This window comes from Canis lupus, chromosome 22 (assembly GCF_011100685.1).
Source record: "Canis lupus familiaris isolate Mischka breed German Shepherd chromosome 22, alternate assembly UU_Cfam_GSD_1.0, whole genome shotgun sequence".
NCBI lineage: Eukaryota > Metazoa > Chordata > Mammalia > Carnivora > Canidae > Canis > Canis lupus.
In genome coordinates, this window is record NC_049243.1 from 46607888 (window position 1) to 46633434 (window position 25547).

The window sequence follows — 25547 nt, forward strand, 5'->3', positions numbered from 1 at the left end:
AACTACACAAAAACTGTAACAAAAAGAAGGCTAACATTGAGTTCACACTGAAGCAACTTAAGAGTAAGGCAGTAGGGACACATTCCTTCAAAGAAGAAACGTAAAGAATTCTAATGCCTTCTTAACGTCAGCACTTTTACCATCACGGTAAATTGAGAAAGATTTCAAACGTGCTAAGTAAATTTCTCACAACTCCATTATTTCTTCACATATTTACATAATTGTAAGAAAGAGGAAATTAGGTGTTTCTTAGTATTCTTTTAAATTGTTAGAGATTTAACCAAAGGTCATTAATTATAGGCTAACGTATTCTGATGTCCAGAGGCAATTTTCAAAATATACTCCAGAAACAGAGTGATAAATAGATTTCTCCTATTTTTTATTCCCTGTTTCTTTGTTTCCTTTTCTCTTAACATAGTCAGGAACTTACTCTGCCATAATACAGAACTGTATTATATTTTATTATTTGTTAGATTTCCTGGAGATAGATCACTTTATGAATATAAAATCAAGAATCTGTTAGAAAGTAATTCTGAGGCTATCTGGTCCAAACTTGACTCCACAGCATTCTAAAACTGGGTTGGGTGGCTTCTGCTTAAAACTCTCATATGTAAAAATATAGCATTTACTATATAGTTCATTCTATCTTTAGATTACTCTCATTGTTAGATTACTGCTTTATATACCAAGATAAAAAACTTCCTTCTTTCACCTTCCATGTATCTGCTCTCACTTTTCTCTCTAGAGCAAAATAAAATGAAACAAAACCAACCAAACTCTTTGTCTGCATGAATAGGTCACTATATTCTAACAAATGTGTGGCCCCACTGAGATTCCCCTGTCCAGGCTAAATCCGTATTTCCAAGTACGTTCCTGTATCAGTCTCCCCTCCTTTGTTATAATTCCCAAAGTAAGGAAAAAATCCAGATATTGTTTAATTAGACTGTAGAACTACTCTCTTCTGATCTGGAAATTATACTCGTATTCGTGCAGTATAAGGTATCCATTTTCACAGTCCTGAAAGGGTTTTACTGCTTTTTTTTTTTTTTTAAGATTTTATTTTATTTATTTATGAGAGACATAGAGAGAGAGGCAGAGACACAGGGAGAGGGAGAAGCAGGTTCCATGCAGGGAGCCCGACGCGGGACTCGATCCCGGGATTCCAGGATCACACCCTGGGCTGAAGGCAGGCGCTAAACCGCTGAGCCACCCGGGCATCCCTGCTTTCTTAAAAAGGTGAAAAATGAAATAGCTCTCTTTGAGAAAGGTAAAAAAAAAACACAGTGAACCCCTGGGCATATACGATTCAGTAGAGTCAAAGGCAGTTTCTCGGCACAACACTTACATCATAACAAACTACAAACTCTCTTGGAAAACAGACCTCTAGTCAAATAGCAACGTACAAATTCATTAAGCAACCACCTTACTAAAATTACAAATTTTGCTACTTTAGGAATAAATTCAGGAAAGTAAAATATGTGTATTACCTTCTTGGGTTAAATAGTACATGTTCTCTGCTATTATAGCACTCTTATCTTGTGAATCCAAGAAAAAGAACGTAGAGAAATCTTCAACATCAGTAGTTACTGAAAATTTTCATATTAAATGTTAAATAAACAATTAATAAAACATTCACAACTCAATAAGCATTTGTAGGAAGTATATGGAAGGATTATTTTACCTGATGTGGATATTAAATTAAGGGGCTGCCACTCTGTGTCCAAAATCAAAGGATTTACACGGGGTACAACATTGTTCTTTTCCATAAGGAAATCAATCGCACTTGTTCGGTCATTTAATGTGCCCTAACAACAAAAAATATTACTCAGGTAATATAGGCAATTTATATGCATATATTTTAAAGTTATGCATAGAATACACTTAAAGATTACGTCAATGAAGTAAATAAATAATTTAGGCAATTAAGATTCATACAATAAGTTTCACAATACATTTGCTGTAAAAATTTGAATTTTCTTTCCAATTAAGCAATTTTTTTAATGTAATTATGCACAGGTAAGCTTAATTAATTACTACTTTTAAATTCATGACTAAGTGATCAGGATGGAAACTTTCATCATGAAAAGATGTTTTAATACAAAAAATCATTTATAAATATCATTTATCATGTATTTTCTCATAAATGCTTACCTACCATGAAAACCTCCCTTTGTAAATTTATGGTTGCATCCATCATTCTGTGAAGAACAGTTGTTTCCAGCTCTTCAGTATTCAGCTCTTCAAGCTTAAAGGGTTCTCCATTATAAAGAGCTTGGGGCAAAGCACCCAGGCCAGTCATCTTATAAAAGCTTGCTCCTTCCTATTTAATAGTTCAAAAATGCCAGAGAATTAAACTAAATATGGCTATCTGGAAAAGAAATGCATATGAAAAATAAGGGACAGACACTGCCATATTTTTATAGGCCATAGAAAAAAATGTGATTTTGCTAATTTCACTTGTCCTCTGCAAACATTCTTAAAGGACAGTACTTTACCTGCATAAAGCAAGAATTAGGAAGCTTTTTCTGTAAAGGGCCAGCTAGTACACATTTCAGGCTTCACGGGCCATCCATCTCTGTCTCAACTACGCACACAGCTCTGATGTTGTGATACACAACATCAGTGAAATACAACACACGGATGCATGAACGTGGCTATGTCCCAAGAAAACTGTGTTTGTAAAGACAGACAGTGGGTAGGCAGGATTTGCTGGCCCTTGTATAGAGCATAACATGTTTTTAAAAAAAACACCATTTATCTGTATCAAAGAGTAATTCATCCCTGCATTCATTTATTTAATAAACATCTACATGAATCCATGCCAACACCATTAGGCTAGACGCTGTGAATACAGAGCTGAAAGTCTGCCCTCAAGGGGTTCATCGACACACACAAAATGGGAGCATCCACACAATTCCATGGGAGCCAGGGAGAAGAGTATAACCAAGCGTGAATAAGGAGAGAAAGGAGTCAGAGAAAGCTCTGGGAGGGAGTGGCACAGAAAGTCTTGAGGGATGAGTAAACATTTGCCAAGAAGATAAAGTGGAAAAAGATATTCCATGTGAAGCAAGACAGTATAAGAAGGAATGGAAGGGAAGAGAGAATATGGTATGATTAGGCAATTGCGAGTAATCTGTGCCTACAGTGGGCAGAGTTACATATGTGGGAGTGATCAGATACAGGGGCACAGGCCAGAACCTGAAAGTGCTCAACATCTGGGTTTTATCTTGTGAGTGAGAAAGTGTTACTAAACAATTCATTTGCTATTCAAAACTATGTATTATCGTAATTATTACTGCCAACATTCTCACAATTACTCTGTGAAGCTAAGTATGACTGTTACATCCATTTCACAGATGACGACATATGGAGATGAAGTCATCTCAGGTGCCACCCAGCTACTACATTTATTTATTTATTTTTCAAGTTTTTATTTAAATTCTAGCCAGTTGGGGATCCCTGGGTGGCTCAGCGGTTTAGCGCCTGTCTTTGGCCCAGGGCGCGATCCTGGAGTCCCAGGATCGAGTTCCACGTTGGGCTCCCAGCATGGAGCCTGCTTCTCTCTCCTCCTGTGTCTCTGCCTCTATCTCTCTCTCTCTCTATGTCTATCATAAATAAGTAAATAAATAAATCTTTAAAAAAATAAATAAATTCTAGCTAGTTAATAGGTAACTGTCATATTAATTTCAGGGGTAGAATTTAGTGATTCATTACTTACATATAATACTCAGTGCTCATCACAAGTGGCCTTCTTAATCACCATTGCCTATTGAACCCATCTGCCATCCACTTCTCTCCAGCAACCCTCAGTTTGTTCTGTTTAGTTGAGGGTCTGTTTCCTGGTCTGCCTCTTTTCTACCCCTCTCTATGTTCATCTGTTTTGTTTCTTAAATTCGAAATGTGAGTGAAATCATATAGTATTTGTCCTTCTCTGACTTATTTCATTCTTTTTTATGGCTGAGTAATATTCCACTGTGTGTATACATACCACATCTTCAGTTAATGGACATTTGGGCTCTTTCCATAATTTGGTTATTGTTGATAACTATAAACATTGAGGTGCATGTATATCTTCAAATTGATATTTTGGGTAAATACCTAGTAGTGTAATTGCTGGGTCATAGGGTAGTTCTATTTTTAATTTTTTGAGGAACCTCTATACTGGTCTCCAGAGTGGCTGCACCATTTCACATTCCTACTGACAGTGTAAGAAGGTTCCCTTTTCTCTGCATCCCTGCCAAGATTTCTTTGTGTTGCTACTGCACTTTAGAAACCAAATCTGTATTTAGAGCTTTCTCTAAAGTCTGAACTTTTTTTTTTTTTGTTAAGATTTTATTTATTCATTAGAACTGCTGAGAGAGAGGTAGAGACACAGGCAGAGAGAGAAGCAGGCTCCCCGTGGGGAGCCCAATGTGGGACTCGATCCCAAGACTCCGGATCATGCCCTGAGCCAAAGGTAGACACTGAGCCACTGAGCCACTCAGGCATCCCAAGAGTCTGAACTCTTAATCACTACATTATCTCTGCATTTATTGGGCACTTGCTGTATACTGGGCTTACAAATGCATATAAATAAAATGTAAATTCTAGCCTAAGGAAAGTTACACTTTATTAGAGAAGAGATGGCTACACTAAAAATGTTGTGAATATAGCATCCAGGGCTACCAAGGAGGGCATGGTCAGTTCCATCTGGGAAGAGAATAAATAATATTATCAGATTTTGCTTATTTTAAAAAAGACTACAGTGCAATGGCAACGGTGAGAAGAAAGGGCATGGGAGACTGTGCCCTGGGAATGTTGGTCAGGGACTACAATAGTGTGGGAGGGAAAAAGCAAGAGCCGAATAGAAATGAGAGGTAACAGGCAAAGGGAGAATGGAATGAGGCAGTTTCTGAAACATTCAGCTGGCAGAATGAGGTACTGGCTGGGATGGTGGGAGAGAAGCAGGAGGACAGGATGACCATCAGGCTTCTAGCATCTGGCACCAGGGTGAATGATGAAGCAACCCTCTAGGATAGAGCATAAAGAAGAAAAAAAACATTTAGGGTACCAAGGAAGACGATGGGCTTGGTTTTAGATTCTTTTAAGATGCTTATGGGCAAGCCCCCCAGGTAGCTTGATACTTGAGTCTCTGATAGAAATACAGGCTCTCTTCTGATTTACTCTGTGATTTCTAATTAGGCAATCTGTCCATTCCAAAAGCTTTAATTAACACAAATAAGCCAATGACACTGAATTTTATGATTTTAGCCCTGTAGGAGTGAGTTCCCAAACAGAAGCTTACTACCTAATGTAATTGCAGTTTTGGTCTCCCTCAGAAATGCAGCCTGAACCCATCAGTGAGGAATTCTTCCATCAGACCAGTAGCAGAGTCTGCCACAGAGCCCTTCCCATCCCCCAAAGAAAGGTGAGGTAATCTTCGGGGTAAGAACCTAGCCTCCCCCCCCCCCACCCCACCCTCCGCCCCCCAAGGGAAAAAGCCACCTGGCCCCAAATAATCCTTTTCTTTTGTTAATAACCTTCCTGTCCCCCACCCCACTCCCCACCACCTTTCTATGAAAGCCTTCCGTCTGTAACTCCTCCAAGTGTCCCTTTATTTGCTAGACGGGATGCTTTAAAAAAGCCAGTTAGATCTTTAAATTTTACTCGGTTGAGCTTTTGTTACTGAACACATTTGGGGGCAGAGACAGGATCCAAAGTGAACTTCCAGCAGCATCTGGGGACACAAGCAGCACAGACATGATACCCGCAAACTCTTTTATTTTATGGTCTTTCTCGTTATTTCTAAGGGATTTAGGGCAGTTCCTCTTGGTCCTCTCTTCTGAGCTACAGGCAACCCCATAAACTTTAACCCTCCAACAATCGCTTCAAAATAATGGAGATGCTCTTTCAAAATAAGGCAGGTTGCTATCTCTTCACTGCTTAGTATCTTTCAGATTTTTTTACTGTTGCCAAAAATCTGAAATTGTTGTTTCAGATTTTTTACTGAGTTCAAATTAAATATTGTTCACTGTGTGGTCCAGCTCCTCCTTCTCCACTCCAGCTCATTCTGGACTCATCCTCCAACTTCCCTCCACAACACAAACACAACACATGCTTGTTATCTGGACAGCGGCAATGCCAATTTCTCACAGTTCTTCATTGTGAGAAGAGAAACACAGTTCTTCCAACATCTTTCTTGAGGGGGTTAATCTCCTGTTGCTTTGTCTTCTTGGATCCAACTCTTCCTCCTACTTTGGGCCTCAGCTTACCATCCTCGATTCAGAGACCAGTTCCTTCTGTCCATCCGCCCAGCACTCCTTCCTCATCCTCCGGGCTGCCTATCTGGTGGACCCCTTCTAGTGAACTCCTGTCCAACAATCTCAGGGATTTCTTTGAGTTATTTCTCTGATGCTGTCCTTTCATTTTTGCTGTTCTTTCTGAGTCTTCTTGATTGAGTCTCTACTTATTTACCATCTATTCTTATTTTCCCTTCTTTTGTTGTCTCTCTGTTCTACTACATTTTCATTTTATTTTACTAAAAATTTCCTAGAGATCTTCCTTGTGCTCTATTCCTTTGCCTACTTGTGCTTAGAATTTGGTAAGTATTCAATAAATAAATCTTTCTTGAAAGGACTGATAAAGTTTGAATGGAGAGAGAAAATTAAAGAAATGTGAGTTTAGGGAATAAAGGCCTAAACTCTTTATTTTCTTTGTGATGCAGGAGTCAGAATGATCTAGGCACCAAGAGGAAGGTGGAAAGCCTTTTGGGGGACTGAGGAATGCCTAGAAGAACATTTGCGACGGGTGTGGAGGGAGACCAAGCACACCTGAAGGGCTTTCAAGTTAACACAGAGTCTGGCTTCCATTAGAGAGCAGACAGATTTGGGAAAAATGGGCAAAGGTGCAGACCACTGCCCCAGGACAGCAGCAGGGAAGGCAGCAGGAAATGGGAGCTCTAACGGAAGTGTGGACTCGCACACTAAAAAAATAGAACTTAATGTTTCTGAGGAATGCACTGTGTCTTAATCTTTACAAAAGTCCTTAACATTCGTGACTTCAGGAGACAAGGACTGCAGACACTTTAAAATAGTAACACCACAAAAATGTTCATTTCACTACTTAACTTTTTAAGAGTAAAAGTGGGTTTCTGGTTAAATATGGTAGATTTGGGCTCCTATGTGGCTCAGTGGGTTAAACATCTGCCTTTGGCTCAGGTCATGATCAGAGGTTCCTAGGATTGAGCCCCACCTCGGACTCCCTGCTCAGCGAGGAGTCGGCTTCTCCCTCTGCCTCTCCCCACCACTTCCGCTTTCTCTCTCCATCTCAAATAAAATCTTATAAATAAATATGGTAGATTCATTCACACACATGCTCATCTCTTCTTGCTTCACACATTTCACTCAAGTTGAAAATATAACAATAGAAAATATGAGCCCACAAGGTAAAGAAAAACAGGAGAAGATAAAAAGCAGGTAAGCAAAGTAAAAAGGGAAGTTGCCTCTGTGGAGACAGAACAGAATGTGAACATTTTTCAGCAACCCTGGAGACACTTGGTACCTGGACAGGAGGATGAGAGCAAAGAGCAGGCACCAGCCCAGGCAGCTGCATCTCCAGGCCCCCCTCTCAATGCTGAAAAGTCAAACTGTCCTGCTTCTTCTCTGCTGAAACTAAATCACAGAGGCGAGCTTGGCTTAGAGCAGGCAGGAAAGGGGATGGAGACCAGACACATTAAAGTGCCCATCCTTCACACCTAGGCCACACCACATCCTGTTCCAGCACACATCCTATGCCCTCACCTCTTACACCTGAACCCTCTCCACCCTCTCATCTGCCACATGTAATCCAAGAGCAAAATAAAACATTCTCATTTGAAGAATCTGCTTTAATTGAGAAAGTCAGCTCAGCTCCCTGAGTGAGGCTCACCAGTTCAAAAGAAACATGTATTTGTAACTAGCTCTTTAGGGTTTTATACTCACATGTGAAAGAAAACCAGGTTATCATAAGACATTTGACAAATGGTTCCAACACAAAAGAGAGAAATCAGAATGAACGAGAAAAGGAAGCATAGAGAAGGCAGAGGTAATGCAGGGAGCAGAACAACACATCCCAAAATTAACACTCTTACATAAAAAATATATTGTGTCCATAAAAGAAAAACTAAATGCTGTAAGCTAGGAATAGGATACAAGAAAGATCTCCAGAAAATTTTAAAAAGTTGAATGAAAAGGACAAAGGAATAAAAAAAAAAAAGAAGACAAAACAAGTAGAGACTCGACTGAGAAGATTCAGAGAGGACAGAGAAAATGAAGGAAAGCACTAGAGAAATAGCAAAAGTTCCCAGAATTGATGGGACACAAATCTCCAGTAGGAGTTCACCAATACTTACTACACTGAAGGAAAGAGGATCAATACAAAGATATACCATCATGAAATTTCCAAACGCCAGGGAGAAAAAGATTCTAAAACCTTTCAAACTGGATAAATACATAATTGAAGCAGAAAGACGAATTAAAATCAGAATGATTACTGGTCTCTACAGCCTATTAGGAGATAGGAGACAGTAATGACAGCTTCCAAAACTGGAAGAAAAAGGATTACCCAGTCCAATTACCAATAAGATGGAAATGTAGCATAAGATTAAAATAATTTTTCTCTCATGCATGCTTATCTGGGAGAGAAGTAAAATCAGAAATAAATAAAAAAAATAGGGAAAGTTATAATACTCACAAAACCAGAGATAAAGCAGAAACCTATAAAATGAGAGTGGCAAAAGGAGACCCAGAAAGGAAGCTGTACTTTAGGTCCAGAGCATGAGTGCTGGTTTGTTAGCTGCTATGTTTAAGTAAATTTGTAAGAAAATTTCTGGATAGGTAAACTTACCAATCTATTGACTATCTGGATACATTTGCAATAAGAATACTATGCAAATAGGTTAAAAAAAAAAAGGAGTAATCTTTAAAAAAATCAAGTTGCTAAAAAATGGAAAGACAATCATAGTATTTGATTTACTAAGCAAGGAATACCTCAAAAGTCACACACACACTAAATATTCCCTTAAGCAAAATGTGTTAAAAACAGACCTGACAATCACCTGGTTTGCACTGTATAGGCCTTACCATTTCTTAATGTACTGAAATATTTCTGTACCAGCTGGTAAATAGCTGCTGTCCTGGGATGACAATTGCCACTTTGACCTCTCTCCTAGATCCTCAATGTCAACATGGTTCAGCCACTACACAGTGACCGTTAGCAGCAGGGCCTTAAGACTTGATTGCAGCTCTAGGATCTGCTTCTGGTTGGCTCTCTGACCTGTTGCTCTTGAAGCCACAACCGTCTTTTTTTTTTTTAAGATTTTATTTATTTATTCATAGAGACAGAGACAGAGACAGAGAGAGAGAGGCAGAGAGACAGGCAGAGGGAGAAGCAGGGAGCCCGACGTGGGACTCGATCCAGGGTCTCCAGAATCACGCCCTGGGCTGCAGGCAGCGCTAAACTGCTGCACCACTGGGGCTGCCCCACAACTGTTTTTAAATATTTTAAGCTATGCTTCTGGACTTGGAGAGACCAAGTGAAGGTAGGGAGGTAGAAGAGAGCTCAATCCCCAGTTACTACAACAGGAACTCAGCAAATGTATCTAAAACTTAAGATGTCCTCTACAACTGGAGGAATACAAAAGAATTAGATTTATTTTGTTGAAGTAGTTACAGGTCAGTTGGAAATGATATTTACATCCACATATGGTATGAATGAAAAAAGGCAATTAATGGGAAATAACAATATTGCATTGTGAATACCAATATTTAAGGATATCATAGTGTTATTCAGATGATGTTTTATGGCAACTGATACTAAGTAGTTGGTTTGGGCTGTATAATACCTGAAATTCATTTGGATCACAGCAGATACTGCTGTTAATATTTACCTAGAACAGTCATGAGTAAATGAATCCATTTCCTTCCACATACAAGTTAGATTATGAATAATATTTTAAACTTTTAAAGAAATCTATTGCAATTACATAAACAGCTTGACTATTTCTTACCAGCTGTTCTCAGGAATGTATTTTACCTTAATGCACTTAACAGCCTCAGGGACACAGATGTTATAAAAGGCTTTAAATACTATAATTAACTTGAACTGGTTAATTATAGTATTTAAAGCCTATTCTTTAAGAACTGGTTCTTAAGAAACAAGGCATATACAACTTAGTAACAAATCAATAAGCAGTTTCAGATTCATATATAAAAAAAAAAAGGGCAAATCAACCAGAAAAATGTTTTACTCTCAAATGAGCAGTGATTCTTAGTATCACTATTATGTATCTACCAGTCACGCTTGACAGGTATGATATTTGCACAAGCCTCAGTCCCTAAGGAAGGTGAGGTCTGAATAGCAACTGTGCTCTACCACCAGGGAGCAAGCAGAGAAAAGCCCACTTCCATTACAAAAAGAACAAGAAACGGGCACCTGGGTGGCTCAGTGGGTTAGTGTCTGCTCAGGTCAAGATCTCAGGGTTATGGAATGGAGCCCCAAAGGGGCTCCCTGCTCAGCAGGGAGTCTGCTTCTCTCTCTGCTCCTCCCACCTCTTGTGTTCTCTCTCGATCATTCTCTCTCTCAAAATAAATAAATAAAATCTTTTTAAAAGACTCACTGTTTTTAAAAAAAAAAAAAAAAAAGACTCACTGTTTTTATATTCCATGAGGTTACATAACGACTACAGGAAATTTGTGTTCCTTTTCCCCAAAAAAGCACTTGAAGACTATTCATAAAAAAATGTTTTTCTAAGAAGAGATGCCTCGATGCAACTTGGCCCTAAAATAAAGTTCATCTCGGTTGCTTTTTAGTTTTGTTTTTAATTATATAAAAATATAGTAATGAAAAAAGTCAATGAGACTTATTCTCAGCTTAGAAATTATGATTTGAAAAAAAAAGAAAAAGAAATTATGATTTGGAAAAACCACTCTTACATGAGTAAAAAATTCACAATTCCTATCACACTGGCTTTTCAATTACATTGAACCTGGACTTCTGGCTTCCTGGCTTCACTTCCATTTCTATGCAGCCTGTACACATCCCAGAGATCTTCACATGGGCTAATCCTTGGGCCTCTTAAGCCAATGTCATATCTAGCTTATAACATTTCAACCTTACAGCACTTTATCCAGCTGCCTTCCTTCATTCATATGCCTGGCATTTTGGACTTTCTTTAAAACAAAAGAGATTGATGCTCCTGTAAATTTATGGTAGGCAACTTGAGCACGAATTTGGCATCATAGCCATTTTTATACATGGCTTCACCTTACTGCCTTTCGTAGCCCCCCGAGCAGCAATTTCTAAAACCTCACGCTCTCTTTTCCATTAAGGTCAGGAACACAGCAGGGATGTCCACTATCACCTCTGCTGTTCAACACAGTACTATAAGTCCTAAGCCTCAGCAATCAGACAACAAAAAGAAATAAAAGGCATTCAAATAGGCAAAGAGGCACAGGCAGAGGGAGAAGCAGGCTCCATGCAGGGAGCCCGATGCCTGTGCCTGTGCCTCTGTCCCTCTCTCTCTCTCTGTGTCTCTATGAATAAATAAATAAAATCTTAAAAAAAAAAAACAAATAGGCAAAGAAGTTATAAAACTCTTACTCTTTGCAGATGACATCATATTACATGGAAAACCCAAAAGATTCCACCCCAAAATTGCTAGAACTCATTTGGGAGTTCAGCAACATGACAAAATATAAAATCAATGTACAGAAATCAGTTGCATTTCTATACAGTAACAATGAGAAGAAAGAGAAATTAAGGCGTCAATCCCATCAATCCCATTCACAATTGCACCCAAAACCGTAAGATACCTAGAAATAAACCTAACCAAAGAGGCAAAGGATCTGTACTTTCTGTACTCAGAAAAGTATAGGATACTCATGAAAGAAATTGAGGAAGACTCAAAGAAATGGAAACATGTTCCATGTTCATTGATAAGAATAACTATTGTTAAAATATCTATGCTACCTAGAGTGATCTCTAGGTATATCTCTAGGTATCTCTAGGTAGGATTCAATACAATCCCTATCAAAATACCATCAGCTTTTTTCGCAGAGTAGGAACAAATAATCCTAAAATTTGTATGGAACTAGAAAATGACCCTGACTGGCCAAAGGAATGTTGAAAAAGAAAACCAAAGCTGGTGGCATCACAATTCTGGACTTTAAGCTCTATTACAAAGCTGTAGTCATCAGGAAAGTATGGTACTAGCCCAAAAACAGACATAGATTAATGGAACAGAATAGAGAACCCAGATATGGATTCTCAACTCTATGGTCAACTAATCTTCAACAAAGGAGGCAAAAATATACAATGGAGAAAAGACAGTCTTTTCAACAAATAATGTTGGGAAAATTGGGACAGGCCCATACAGAAGAGTGAACCTAGACCTTTTCCTCACACCATACACAAAACAGACTCAAAATGGATGAAAGACTAAAATGTGAGACTGGAATCCATCAAAATCCTAGAGGAGAACATGGCCAGAGACCTTGGCCACAGCAACTTCTTACTAGACACGTCTCCAAAGGCAAAGGAAACAAAAGAATGAACTATTGGGACTCCATCAAGATAAAAAGCTTTTGTGCACTAAAGAAACAGCTGTCTAAATCAAAAGACAGTGGACAGAATGGCAGAAGATATTTGCAAATGACATATCAGATAAAGGGCTAGTATCTAAAATCTATAAAGAACTTCTCAAACTCAACACCCAAAGAACAAATAATCCAGTCAAGAAATGAACAGAAAACATGAACAGACATTTCTCCAAAGAAAACATACAAATGTCCAACAGACACAGGAGAAAATGCCCCACATCACTCGGCATCAGGGAAATACAAATCAAAACTACAATGAGATACCACCTCACACCAGTCACAATGGCTGAAATGAACAAGTCAGGAAACAATAGATGTTGGAGAGGATACGGAGAAAGGGGAATCCTCTTACACTGTTGGTGGGAATGCAAGCTTGTGTGGCCTCACAACGTTCCTCAAAAAGGAAGGTCCTCAAAGAGGTTGAGGTTGTGGAGGTTCCTCAAAAAGTTAAAAATAGAGCTACCTTACAACACAGCAGTTGCACTCCTGTGTATTTACCCCACAGATACAAATACAGTGATCCGAAAGGGCATCTGCACCCCAGTGTTTACAGTGGCAATGGCCACAATAGCCAGATTACGGAAAGAGCCCAGATGTCCATCAACTGATGAATGGATAAAGAAGAGGTGATATATGTATATATAATGGAATACTACTTAGCCATCAAAAAAATGAAATCTTGCCATTTTCAACAATGTGGATGGAATTAGAGGATATTATGCTAAGTGAAATAAGTCAATCGGAGAAAGACAATTATATGATCTCATTTGTATGTGTCATTTAAGGAACAAAACAGAGGAGCATTGGGGAAGGGAGGGAAAAATAAGACGAAATCAGAGAGAGAGAGAAACCATAAGAGACTCTTAATCACAGGAAACAAACAAGGGTCGCTGGAGAGGAGGGGCATAGGGTGATGGGTACCTGAGAGACATTAATGAGGGCACGTGATTAATGAGCACTGGGTGTTATATAAGACTGATGAATCACTGATGTCTACCTCTGAAACCAATAATACATTATATGTTAATTGAATTTAAATAGAATTTAGAAATTTAAAAAAACACTTCACTGTTCTTGTAAAGTTCTATCCTACCATGCAACCCACACTCTCAAATGGCCTTGCCTCCTTAGTAATTTCACTAAGTAGATGTTTAGTGATCACATACCATGTTCCTGGGCACTGTGCCTGCAAGTCCCAATAAGAGACATGACCCCTGCTCTTAGAGAGGATGTAGTCCAGTGAGAAGGCAGGTGATGGAACAGCCCATTGTCACAAGCATTATGCAGGAGTACACAGTACTACTGTAGCATGTGATGTTAGCACGATGTCATGGGGAGGGTCAGAAAAGGCTTCCCAGAAGTCCTACCCAAAGTGTTATTTTCCCCCAAAGTAACATTAAAGAAGCCAAAAGCCCCAGAGAAGCACACACAGGTGAGAAGACAAGGGAGGCAAGGTGCATGAACCCTGGGAACAAGCACTCAAAAGCCCTCTGATGAGAAGGAGGAGCCCATTCAGGAACCTGTACTGATCTGCCCACGTGGTGAGAACAGAAGAGAGAGGAGAGTTGTGAAAGGTGAGACTAAAGAGTTGAACAGGGATGGAATCAGGTGAGACATTATAATGTCAATAATCCTGAACTTTACTGTTAGCATGGAGAAATATTACATACAGGAGAGACAGGATCAGATCTATAGCCTAAAAACTTATAAAATGCAGGAACTCATCTAAAAAACTCGGGATCTGTATGGGCATGAGAAATTCAGCCCCAGTGATGTTCCTTCTTTCCAAGTTTGGTTCTTGTCCTAGTATTTATCTAAGAAGCCAGCTCTCCACTCCTTCCTAAGAAAATATAAATTAGGGAAGCCCCGGTGTCCCAGTGGTTTAGCGCCGCCTTCAGCCCAGGGCCTGATCCTGGAATCCTGGGATCGAGTCCTGCGTCGGGCTCCCTGCATGGAGCCTGCTTCTCCCTCTGCCTTTCTCTCTCTCTCTCTCTCTCTCTCTCTCTCTCTCACATGAATGAATGAATGAATGAATAAATAAATAAATCTTAAAAAAAAGTATAAATTACATTCTTTAAAATTCTACATTCAAGTTCCCTATCCTGTAAATCCTGATAATTATCTTTTCTTGTACTTTAAGAAAGGTCGATAATGGCAATTTAAGTACTCGAAAACAACTTTTGCATCATTCAGAGGTCTTAAATCTCCTTTAGAAAGAAGGGAGGGGGATCCCTGGGTGGCGCAGCGGTTTAGTGCCTGCCTTTGGCCCAGGGCGCAATCCTGGAGACCCGGGATCAAATCCCACGTCGGGCTCCTGGTGCATGGAGCCTGCTTCTCCCTCTGCCTGTGTCTCTGCCTCTCTCTCTCTCTCTCTCTCTGTGACTATCATAAAAAAAAAAAAAAAAAAAAAAAATTAAAAAAAAAAAAAAAAGAAAGAAAGAAGGGAGGGTCTAAAACCCAAATCATGAGTTAACTATATTGACATCACTTATTCATGAGATTATAGTAAAAGTTTCTTGGATCATATTTTTGAAAATCTGCATTCCAACTCACCTTTCTGTCATTATCATATTTAGAATGAATTCCCAAAACATCCCAAATATTAGCATCTGGAAATATATCTAGGAGAACACTCTTCACATTGTCCACAGTGAGGATATTGTCATTCTTCACTTTTTGGTACATCTACAGAAATAAAGGTTTTATAATTAATTTTCATCTTATGGCAGTTAGTTTTCTTTCTTATCCTGAACATGCAGATTTATAAAATAAAAAGACACTTTATACTTTTAAGTTCTAAGTATACCACATATGTACATATATACACATGTCCCCCACCCACACAGATAATTCATTTTAACCACACAATATATCTCCCAATAAAAATGGTTTTGTGACTATTTCATAGCTTTCAAAAATATCATAGCATGTTCTATTTTGCTCAAACTAGTTACTGTGATTCTTAGTAAAATAATGGCTCCCTTTATTTAAAAAGGTATGTATAAAATACTTTAAATGACTTTTTTCAGAAAGGCTTTATTTCATTCCTGATTGCTCTCCTGTAAAGACCTTGACTAGGTTTCCTCTGCACCTCCATTCTCCCCCGCCTCCACCTCAGATATTGTAAGCAGAGTGGCATGATATAAGCTGCAGCTCCTTTATTTTCTTGTTTCATTTCTCTTTCATTATAGACCCTCTTCTATGCCCCAGACATTCTGCTAGGCATGGGGAAAGGGGCAGCTCTGCCTCAAAGAGAGAAGGTATGTCCGGGCAGATGTCTCAGTTGAGACATAAATATGAACACTGACCTCGCATTAAGACATTCCGGAGAAAAAACTTCCCAAGGAGAAGAAACTTGTACTTACAAACACCACTTAGTAGCATTTTGATATATGGATATCTCTCACTTCTCCAAAGTTCATGTTATGACACCTTTTTTCTTTTTTTAACAAGAGTGACATAAGTATCTGTTTTCACTAACCAAAAAGAAACCCAGAGAGGATCTTTGCTTTTATGAAAAATGTTAGAAAATGAAAATAGCATTCGGTGTTTGTTTTGCAGTGAGAGTGGCCCTGCCAGGTTCCATCCCCAGGAACTACAACTCTGGGATCTCACCATCAAGCTGCTAGAGCTTTGAACTGTGTCTGCAAACATCTGTGCTTTCTCAATTTATTCTGTGCATCATTAGCAAGATATGTCTTAAGGTGTAAAAACAGCCTAAAAGAGGTTATTTTTTGGTTCTGGAAAATACTCAATAACTTTTCCATATAAATTGATGGTGACTGCTTCTTTCCTTTACACCATTTGGACTTAGTACATAAGGTTTCATAGGAATGCTTTACTCTCAGAAGCGGGGGAACCTCCATCAGTCGAGAATGTTGTTTTGAGGACACCCAGGTGGTTCAGCTGGTGAAGTGTTTGCCTTTGGCTCAGTTCATGATCTCAGGATCCTGGGAACAAGCCCCAAGACCTGTACCACATGGAGCTCCCTGCTCAACAGGGAGCTTGTTTCTCTTTCTCCCTCTGCCCTTTCCCCCTGCTCTCGAGTGTGTGCTCCCACTCTCTCTCTTGCACTTAAGTCTGCCTCTCCAATTCACTTAAAATCATTGCCAGAGAGAGCTGATGGAAGCCCCATGTTATTCCTCATGATAAGGAACCAACATTCTTCTTTATTTCCCTTTTCTCACATAAACGTGGCAACCTGCTCCTTGAAGAAAAGGCACAGGTCTGTAATTAGATCCCACCGTTTAGTTTTATAAGTTTCTTAATTTATAGGTAAGAAGGTAAGATTCCTCCTTGTATCAAGCAGAGTATGCTATGATTTTAGTAACTGAACAAAAAACAAAAATTTCAGCCTTCTGTAAAACAAATGGGATTAGAAAAATGAGATTTTTGAATAAAGCAAAAATTATAGATGAAAAATTATTGAGATTAGTCATCTTACAAATTAGTCATTTTAAAATAGATATTCTTAAGTTATCTAAGGCAGGGAGAATGTCTTGCATAAGCTACTTAGATATATAATGAGCCAAAGTTCTTATACATTTTTAAAACTATAAAACTGTTATATACTTTGGTAAGCAAAAACAGCAATTTCAGGTCTTTACTTCTCCATATAATTTTTTTTCTCTCTTTACCTTTATTAAAGTATAACTGACAAATAACATAGCAATTCATTTAAACTGTACAACATGATGGCCTAACAAATGCATAGTGAGGGGATTCCCACCACTGAATTAATATATCCATCATGTGACACAAATTTTCCCTTCTTTTTGGTAAGAACACTAGAATTCTTCTGGCAAATTTCAATTCTACAGTACTGCATTATGAATCACAGTCACCATGCTGTACATGCGATCTGCAGAACTCACTCCTCTCTTTTTAATTCTAATTTGTACCCTTTGACCAGCATTTCCCCATTTTGCCCATCCCCAGGCCAACCACTTTTTTACTTTGTTTCTAGGAGTTCAGCTTTTTTAGATCCCACCTACAGGGGGTATTATACAGTATTTATATTTCTTTGATATATTTCACTTAGCCTAATGCCTTCCAGGTTCATCCATGTTGTCACAAATGATAGGATTTCCTTCTTTTTAAAGGCTGCATAAGGGCAGCCCGGGTGGCTCAGTAATTTAGCGCCGCCTTCAGCCTAGGGCCTGATCCTGGAGACCTGGGATCAAGTCCCATTTTAGGCTCCCTGCATGGAGCCTGCTTCTCCCTCTGCCTGTGTCTCTGCCTCTCTCTTTCTCTGTGTCTCTCATGAATAAATAAAATCTTTAAAAAAATAAAAAGTAAAGGCTGCATAATATTCTGATGTATGAATACATACATACATACACACCATACATTTTTCTTTGTCCATGCATCCACTGATGGATACTTAAGTCACTTCCATACCTTGGTTATTGTGAATAACGCTGCAGTAAATGTGGGAGTACAGGTAACACTTTAAGATACTGATTTCATTTCTTTGGATACACAGCGGAAGTGGGATTGTTGGTTCATACTGTGGTGCTATTTTAAATTTCCTAAGCAACTTCCAGACTGTTTTCCATAATGGCCGTACCAATTATATTCTCAGAGGGTTCCCTTTTCTCTACATGATGCTAGCATCTTTCATCCTGTTTGTCTAATAACAGACCCCCTACAGGTGTGAGGTGACAGCTCACTGTGGGCTTTGATTTACATTTCCTTGATGACTAATCAAGTCTAGCACCTTTTCATATACCTGCTGGTCATCTGTATGTCTTGGGGGAAGATGGCTATTCAGATCTATTGCCCATTTTTTAAATTGGGTTGTTTACTTTTTTTTGTTTGTTTTTTTGCTATTGAGTTGTATGAATTCCTTGTATATTTTGGACATTAACTTCTTATTGAATAGGTAGTTTGCGAATATTTTCTCCCATTCCACAGCTGTTTTGTTTCACTGATAGTTTCCTTTGCTGTGCAGACGCATTTTATTTTGATATAAACCCCTTGTTTATTTTTGCTTTTGTTGCCTTTTTGTTGTCAAGTCCAAAAAATCATTGCCAGGATCAATGTCAAGGAACTTACCCCCCGTGTTTTCTTTTAGAACGGTTTCAAGTCTTATGCTCAACTTTTTAATCCATTTTCAGTTAACCTTTGTGTCTGGTATAAGATAGGGATTCAGTTTCATCACTTTGCATGCGGATATCCAGTTGTGTCAATTTACTACAATCTACTTCCTACTAATCCTAACTTGATGTTATCAAAATATCAAATTTTAAGTACCAATACAGATCCATTTAATCCTTCATTCCTCTGTACAATTATTGTCATATGTTATATATGTTAAAATTTGTTTTGTTTCATCTTGTGCAATTTAAACATGATAAAATATATTCTTATAGCCTTTTGTATGTACCATATATTTACATTTTATTTACCTCTTCTTGTGAATGTGAGTTACCATCTGGTGTCGCTTCCTCTCAGCCTGAAGGATCTCCTTTGGTAGTTCCAAGAATTCTATCTGTGAATATTTTTATTTTGATCTTTTTGCCAGGATCATAGTTCTTGTACCTCTTGTTGAACTTCTGAAAACTGACTTATTTCATGTATTCTGTCCAGTTTTATACTTGCTTACTGTGAGATAGTTAATCTGATTACCCCATTATGGCCAAAGCTAAAGCCTTAAATTACTTCTGCATTCTCAAACATGCATTCAACAAATATTCATCTAGTATGTAACATACATTTTTAAAAATCTTAATCTTATAAGGTAGGAAGAGAAAATTAAATTACTTGTAAGTTTGTATAGCCACTGTGGAGAGCTGAGTTACACAGTCAGACTGTTTTACTACATAAATACTGTACTTACTCTACCATAATCCTCTATCACATGTCACTAATTTTCATATACTTACAATTCTGATCTTCAATTATATTCCTTTCTCCGGATATTGTATTTGCAAATTATGTAATTTAGATAAAATAACTTTCTCATTGAAAATAATGAAACAATATTAAAGAGATTTTATAATTCACATATTTTACTAAAAGACTAGATTTTTGCTCAAATTATTCTAAATTAGTGAAGCTAAGTCATCTAAAGGACAATACATTCTCAAGAGAATGTTAGCTCAATCATGTTTTACTTTTCTATAGGCTACAAAAATTTTAGGGTTCTCAAGAGAATGTTAGCTCAATCATGTTTTACTTTTCTATAGGCTACAAAAATTTTAGGGTTGAATTTTAGGTAGCTTGAATAACCACCAATATTCACACACTTCTGACCATGGTGGAAGTCAGACTATAGTCTATAGTCTAGTATGCTTTAAATATTCCTTCCTCGGGATGCCTGGGTGGCTCATGGTTTAGTGCCTGCCTTCAGCTCAGGGTGTGATCCTGGGGTCCCGGGATCGAGTCCCACATCAGGCTTCCTGAATGGAACCTGCTTCTCCTTCTGCTTGTGTCTCTGCCTCTCTCTCTGTCTCCATGAATAAATAAAATCATAAATACACAAACAAACAAATAAATATTCCTTTCTCACACATTTTCACGTTTTTCCCTCTCCTTCCTCTAATTGCTTAGTATAAATTTTAGGCTATAGCATATATTTAATATTTTTATGCTGCATTGTATGGAAACCTATGGTTTAAGTGTAATTTGGTTTTCCAAGATATTACAGTATTATGCTGAGCATCACAGAAGGTAATTCAAAAGGGTCAGTGATTGAGAAGCATGGCATCACATACAAATTTATGTCTGATAGAAGATACTTACAGAATAGAGTCAATGGAGCAAATTAAGATAATTTAGGTAAAGAGAATTTCAAAAGTTCAAGTTTCTCAGTTTTGAATATCATACCGATCTTTTCACAATAAGCAGGCCAGACTTCAAAAAGCTACATCAGTTTGAATAAGTCCCTTAAAACTCTTACACCAATAAGTTAATAAAAGTAAGACTGACACACAAGATTGACACATAATCTACAGCACTGTTTTATGGAACAAAGTGTATCCCCACATCACTGAAGTGCAGGTAGTTTCTGTGCCCCCCGAACAGTAAGTTTGTGAGGTATTCCATGGTGTTCCCAGGAGCTACTGAAGCAGGGCAGGGAGTTTACAGGGCTTTGGTAATTTCATATTTTCACTTTGAAGAACCACCTGCCTTGTTGTAATAGTGAATGAACACTAAAGACCAATGAATTTTAAAACGAACAAAAGCTAGTTTCTAAACTATAGTCTGACTTTCTTAAGTATTGTTAAATACAGTTCTTTAATACACTTGCTTCCACAATGGGCCGTAACAGTTTCAAAACCTCAATTATGAAATAAGCTTCCCATATCTTACTGTTCTTTAATCAAGTTCTTACCAATTACTTTTTTTTATACAATCTCTTTGTCAAACTCAGTACCTATCCTGCTATTTCCACCTCCATTTGCTGTCATGAAGTGATCTCCTTCTCTTCTGAAATTCTTTAGGAAGGGTCTACATACTTAGTCATTTAGAATATTTAAGTTTGCAGTAATCTTCTTTATTCATGGTTTTTTTTTTCCCAAGACCTAGTTCAGGAATTCTTCCCTAACCATTTTCTATGAGTATGTTTTCCTCTAAACTTTATATATACAATTTAAATTCCATTAGCAGCTGGAGAAGCTCAAGTAAATTCTCCTATTTTGGCAGTCTCAGTTGCCTAATTTATAAAGTGGGGACATTATGTACCTCAGTTGGGAGTTGGAAGAATTAAATTTATCTATATTAATTCCCATTATCATTTTTAATAAACTTTGAAAGATAAATGAGAATAATTACAGTAATAATGCAGAAAAACCCAGTATATAGTCTAAAGAAATTATACCTAGTACACTCACTTGTACTATGGAAATAAATGCCTGTGATACATCATGTTCTTCTGCAATATAGTTGAAAGCTCGCCAAAGAGCAACGCCAACGTCATCTGTTCCATCAATTTCATCATCTGTGCTAACAATGAACACAAAACCAATTCTGGGAAAAGAAGGTGAATAAGGAACGTTAAAACTACCCCTTAAATCACAACCAATCATCATTTTTCAACATTACTAGACTATAACATGTAGATGGAAGAATGTGTTAATAGAGGGGATAGGGGAGTAATATATTTGAAAAGGTTTGATTTGTAATGTCTATTCAACAACATTTGCCTAACTAATGGATTCCTCTAAACTGTCAAACTCTGGTGGTGAAATTATCTAATGACCATGTTTTTCCAGAAAAATAAAGGGGAAGTGTACTCTTAACACAACCTGAGGGAAATGGATTCATCTTTAGACACCCAAAGTGATCAGATCATTCTCTCAGGAAAGTAACAGTTGGTAAATGAGATTACTAAGCAGCTTTGATTAATAGAGTCTATCATAAAGGTAATGACACCTCACAGCACAGCTGTGTTGTGATAGGCATTAAAGATGACCACTGCTTTGAATCCCACATCAACACTCTGTGTAATACTCTGTAGTACAACATGAACATTACTGGATTTCCTTCAGTTGACCATTTAATGTTATAAATTGACAATTACCTAAGAGGAATTTTATGATAATAGAAAAGTTCAGCAAGTTTTATAAAATCCAAGGCATATTCTTGAGCAGGATCAATAAACAGAACCTAAAAGAAAGTAGATAGTTTATAAATCACTATTGTGTTTTAACACTTTGGAATTTTCATGAAATTCAAGTTTCTATTTTCTGTCACTAAAAGTATGAAACCAAAAAATCTTTTTTTTTTAAAAGAAATTTCTAGGGATGCCTGGGTGGCTCAGAGGTTGAGCATCTGCTTTTGGCTCACGGCATGATCCCAGAGTCCTGGGATTGAGTCCCAGGCTCAACATCAGGCTCCCTGCAAGAAGCCTGCTTCTCTCTCTGCCTGTGTCTCTGCCTCTGTTTCTCTTATGAATAAATAAAATCTTTAAAACATAATAAAAGAAATTCCTAACAATTCTAAAGAATTTTATATAAGAAGGAATTTCACAGGTAATGAAGGATTTCTAAAAGGTGCACATCTGTTAAATACATGGAATTTAATATCAGATCACTCATCCTCTTTTTGAAGCACAGCACAAAGTAATTTTTAAAAATAGTTTTATTAAAAGATTTTATTTATTCATGAGAGATACAGAGAGAGAGGCAGAGACACAGGCAGAGGGAGAAGCAGGCTTCATGCAGGGAGCCCGATGTGGGACTCTGGGACTCGATCCCAGGACGCTGGGATCATGCCCTGAGCCAAAAGCAGACACTCAACCACTGAGCCACCCAGGCATCCCAAGTAAATTTTTTTAAATAACAAATGAAATACCTTATTCTAAATGTGCACTGGATTTTCCATAACTTTTTTTTTAAAAGAAGATAGTAATTGATTTTTGAAAAAAATTGCATTAATGTAACTGCTTGTTCTACATTGCTGTAGGAAATAACATATTCGCTTTCTTTGTGGAAAACAACAAAAAAAAAGCCCTAGCTAAGCGTTTTCTGCACATTTCATAGTTGTGTAAGGTTATTCAATACTGTAACAGTGACCTCATATGCATAGATGATAAAATATTTCTAGATTTTTCTCTGAAATGTACTAAGCTTTAATCTTTAATTAGTTCTTTATAATATAGAAGGGAAAAAGTTCAAATTCCTTTCAGAAAATGTAAAATAACTCATTAATTTTGCATCGGAAGTAGGAAAGCACATGTAAATAAGAAGAGGCAGATTATGTATGGCATTGCTGGCTTTGGATGCCTTAGCAGCCACGCCACCCCAAGCTTGTTATATCAGGCAAGTATTTCCCTCCTTATTACAGATGCCTATTCACGCAGAACAGGGTTATCCAAAAAGAATGCTGATACCTTTTTAAAAGATGTCTACAAAATATCATATAAAACTCACCAAATTATGAAAATTACGCCTTATGGAAGGTATAGTTCCAGGGAATACTGGCTTGAGAAGCTCCTGGCAACTTGCAGGCCATGTAACATACAAATCATCATTTTCTAGGTCATTGATCCACTAGAAAAGAATCCAGAAATCTATGAAAGCTATATCAAGATAACACTTAAATCATTTAAACCATTTTAATTTAAATCAGTTTTCACTTTATCAAAGTAAAAATACACAGAAAGTTCTAGATTTCTGATTAAATACAAGAAGCCAGTTGGGTTTTCTTTAAATTAAGGAATACAATGTGCAACAATTTTACATCTCAATGGTCTTTTATTTTTTTATATGTTTTTTTATTGGAGTTCAATTTGCCAACATATAGGGCTTATCCTGTCAAGCTCCCTCAGTGCCCGTCACCCAGTCACCCCCAACCCCCCACCCACCTCCCTTTCCACCACCCCTTGTTGGTTTCCCAGAGTTAGGAGTCTCTACATGTTCTGTCACCCTCACTGAGATTTCCCACTCATTTTCTCTCCTTTCCCCTTTATTCCCTTTCACTATTTTTTTTGTATTCCCCAAATGAATAAGACCATAGAATGTTCGTCCTTCTCCGATTGACTTACTTCACTCAGCATAATACCCTCCAGTTCTATCCACCTCGAAGCAAACGGTGGGTATTTGTAGTTTCTAATAGCTGAGTAATACTCCATTGTATACATAGACACATCTTCTTTATCCATTCATCTGTCGTTGGACACAGAGGCTCCTTCCACAGTTTGGCTATTGTGGACATTGCTGCTAGAAACATTGGGGTGCAGGTGTTCTGGCGTCTCACTGCATCTGTATCTTTGGGGTAAATCCCCAGCAGTGCAATTGCTGGGTCATAGTGCAGTTCTATTTTTAACTCTTTGAGGAACCTCCACACAGTTTTCCAGAGTAGCTGCACCAGTCCACATTTCCATCAACAGTGCAAGAAGGTTCCCCTTTCTCCACATCCTCTCCAACATTTGTTGTTTCTCGTCTTGTTAATTTTCACCATTCTCACTGGTGTGAGGTGGTATCACATTGTGGTTTTGATTGGTATTTCCCTGATGGCAAGTGATGCAGAGCATTTTCTCATGTGCTTGTTGGCCATGTATAGGTCTTCCTCTGTGAAATTTCTGTTCATGTCTTTTGCCCATTTCATGATGGATTATTTCTTGGGTATTGAGTTTAATAAGTTCTTTATAGATATTAGATACTAGCCCTTTATCTGATATGTCATTTGCAAATATCTTCTCCCATTCTGTAGGTTGTCTTTTAGTTTTGTTGACTGTTTCTTTTGCTGTGCAGAAGCTTTTTATCTTGATGAAGTCCCAATAGTTCATTTTTGTTTTGGTTTCCCTTGCCTTCATGGATGTATCTTGCAAGAAGTTGCTGTGGCCAAGTTCAAGAAGGGTGTTGCCTGTGTTCTCCTCTAGGATTTTGATTGATTCTTGTCTCACATTTACATCTGTCATCCATTTTGAGTTTATCTTTGTGTATGGTGTAAGAGAATGGTCTAGTTTCATTCTTCTGCAGGTGGCTGTCCAATTTTGCCAGTACCATTTATTGAGGAGACTGTCCTTTTCCCAGTGGATAGTCTTTCCTACTTTGTTGAATATTAGTAGACCATAGAGTTGAGGGCCCATTTCTGGATTCTCTATTCTGTTCCATTGATCTGTGTCTGTTTCTGTGCCCGTACCACACTGTCTTGATCACAGCTTTGTAGTACAACCTGAAATTGGCATTGTGATGCCCCCGGCTGTAGTTTTTTTTTTTTTTTTTTCAATACTCCCCTGGCTATTCAGGGTCTTTTCCACACAAATCTTAAGATGATTTGCTCCAACTCTCTGAAGAGAGTCCATGGTATTTTGATAGGGATTGCATTAAATGTGTAAATTGCCCTGGGTAGCATTGACATTTTCACAATATTAATTCTTCCAATCCATGAGGAGCATGGAATATTTTCCCATCTCTTTGTGTCTTCCTCAATTTCTTTCAGAAGTGTTCTGTAGTATTTAGGGTATAGATCCTTTACTTCTTT

At 37.9% G+C, this 25547-nt stretch overlaps 1 protein-coding gene across 3 annotated transcripts in view; it reads right to left on the reverse strand.

Annotated features, from left to right (window-relative positions):
• Nucleotides 1-25547, reverse strand: part of UGGT2 (UDP-glucose glycoprotein glucosyltransferase 2) — a 184336-nt gene that overhangs the window by 71451 nt on the left and 87338 nt on the right. For all 3 annotated transcript variants that reach the window (XM_038569879.1, XM_038569880.1, XM_038569881.1), the window contains exons 13-19: nucleotides 23492-23611; nucleotides 22141-22226; nucleotides 21452-21587; nucleotides 15168-15299; nucleotides 2156-2320; nucleotides 1682-1805; nucleotides 1488-1586 (exon numbers count right to left, since the gene is read on the reverse strand). In XM_038569879.1, coding sequence (XP_038425807.1) covers nucleotides 1488-1586; nucleotides 1682-1805; nucleotides 2156-2320; nucleotides 15168-15299; nucleotides 21452-21587; nucleotides 22141-22226; nucleotides 23492-23611 — 862 coding nt within the window. The remainder of the gene's footprint in view (nucleotides 1-1487; nucleotides 1587-1681; nucleotides 1806-2155; nucleotides 2321-15167; nucleotides 15300-21451; nucleotides 21588-22140; nucleotides 22227-23491; nucleotides 23612-25547) is intronic.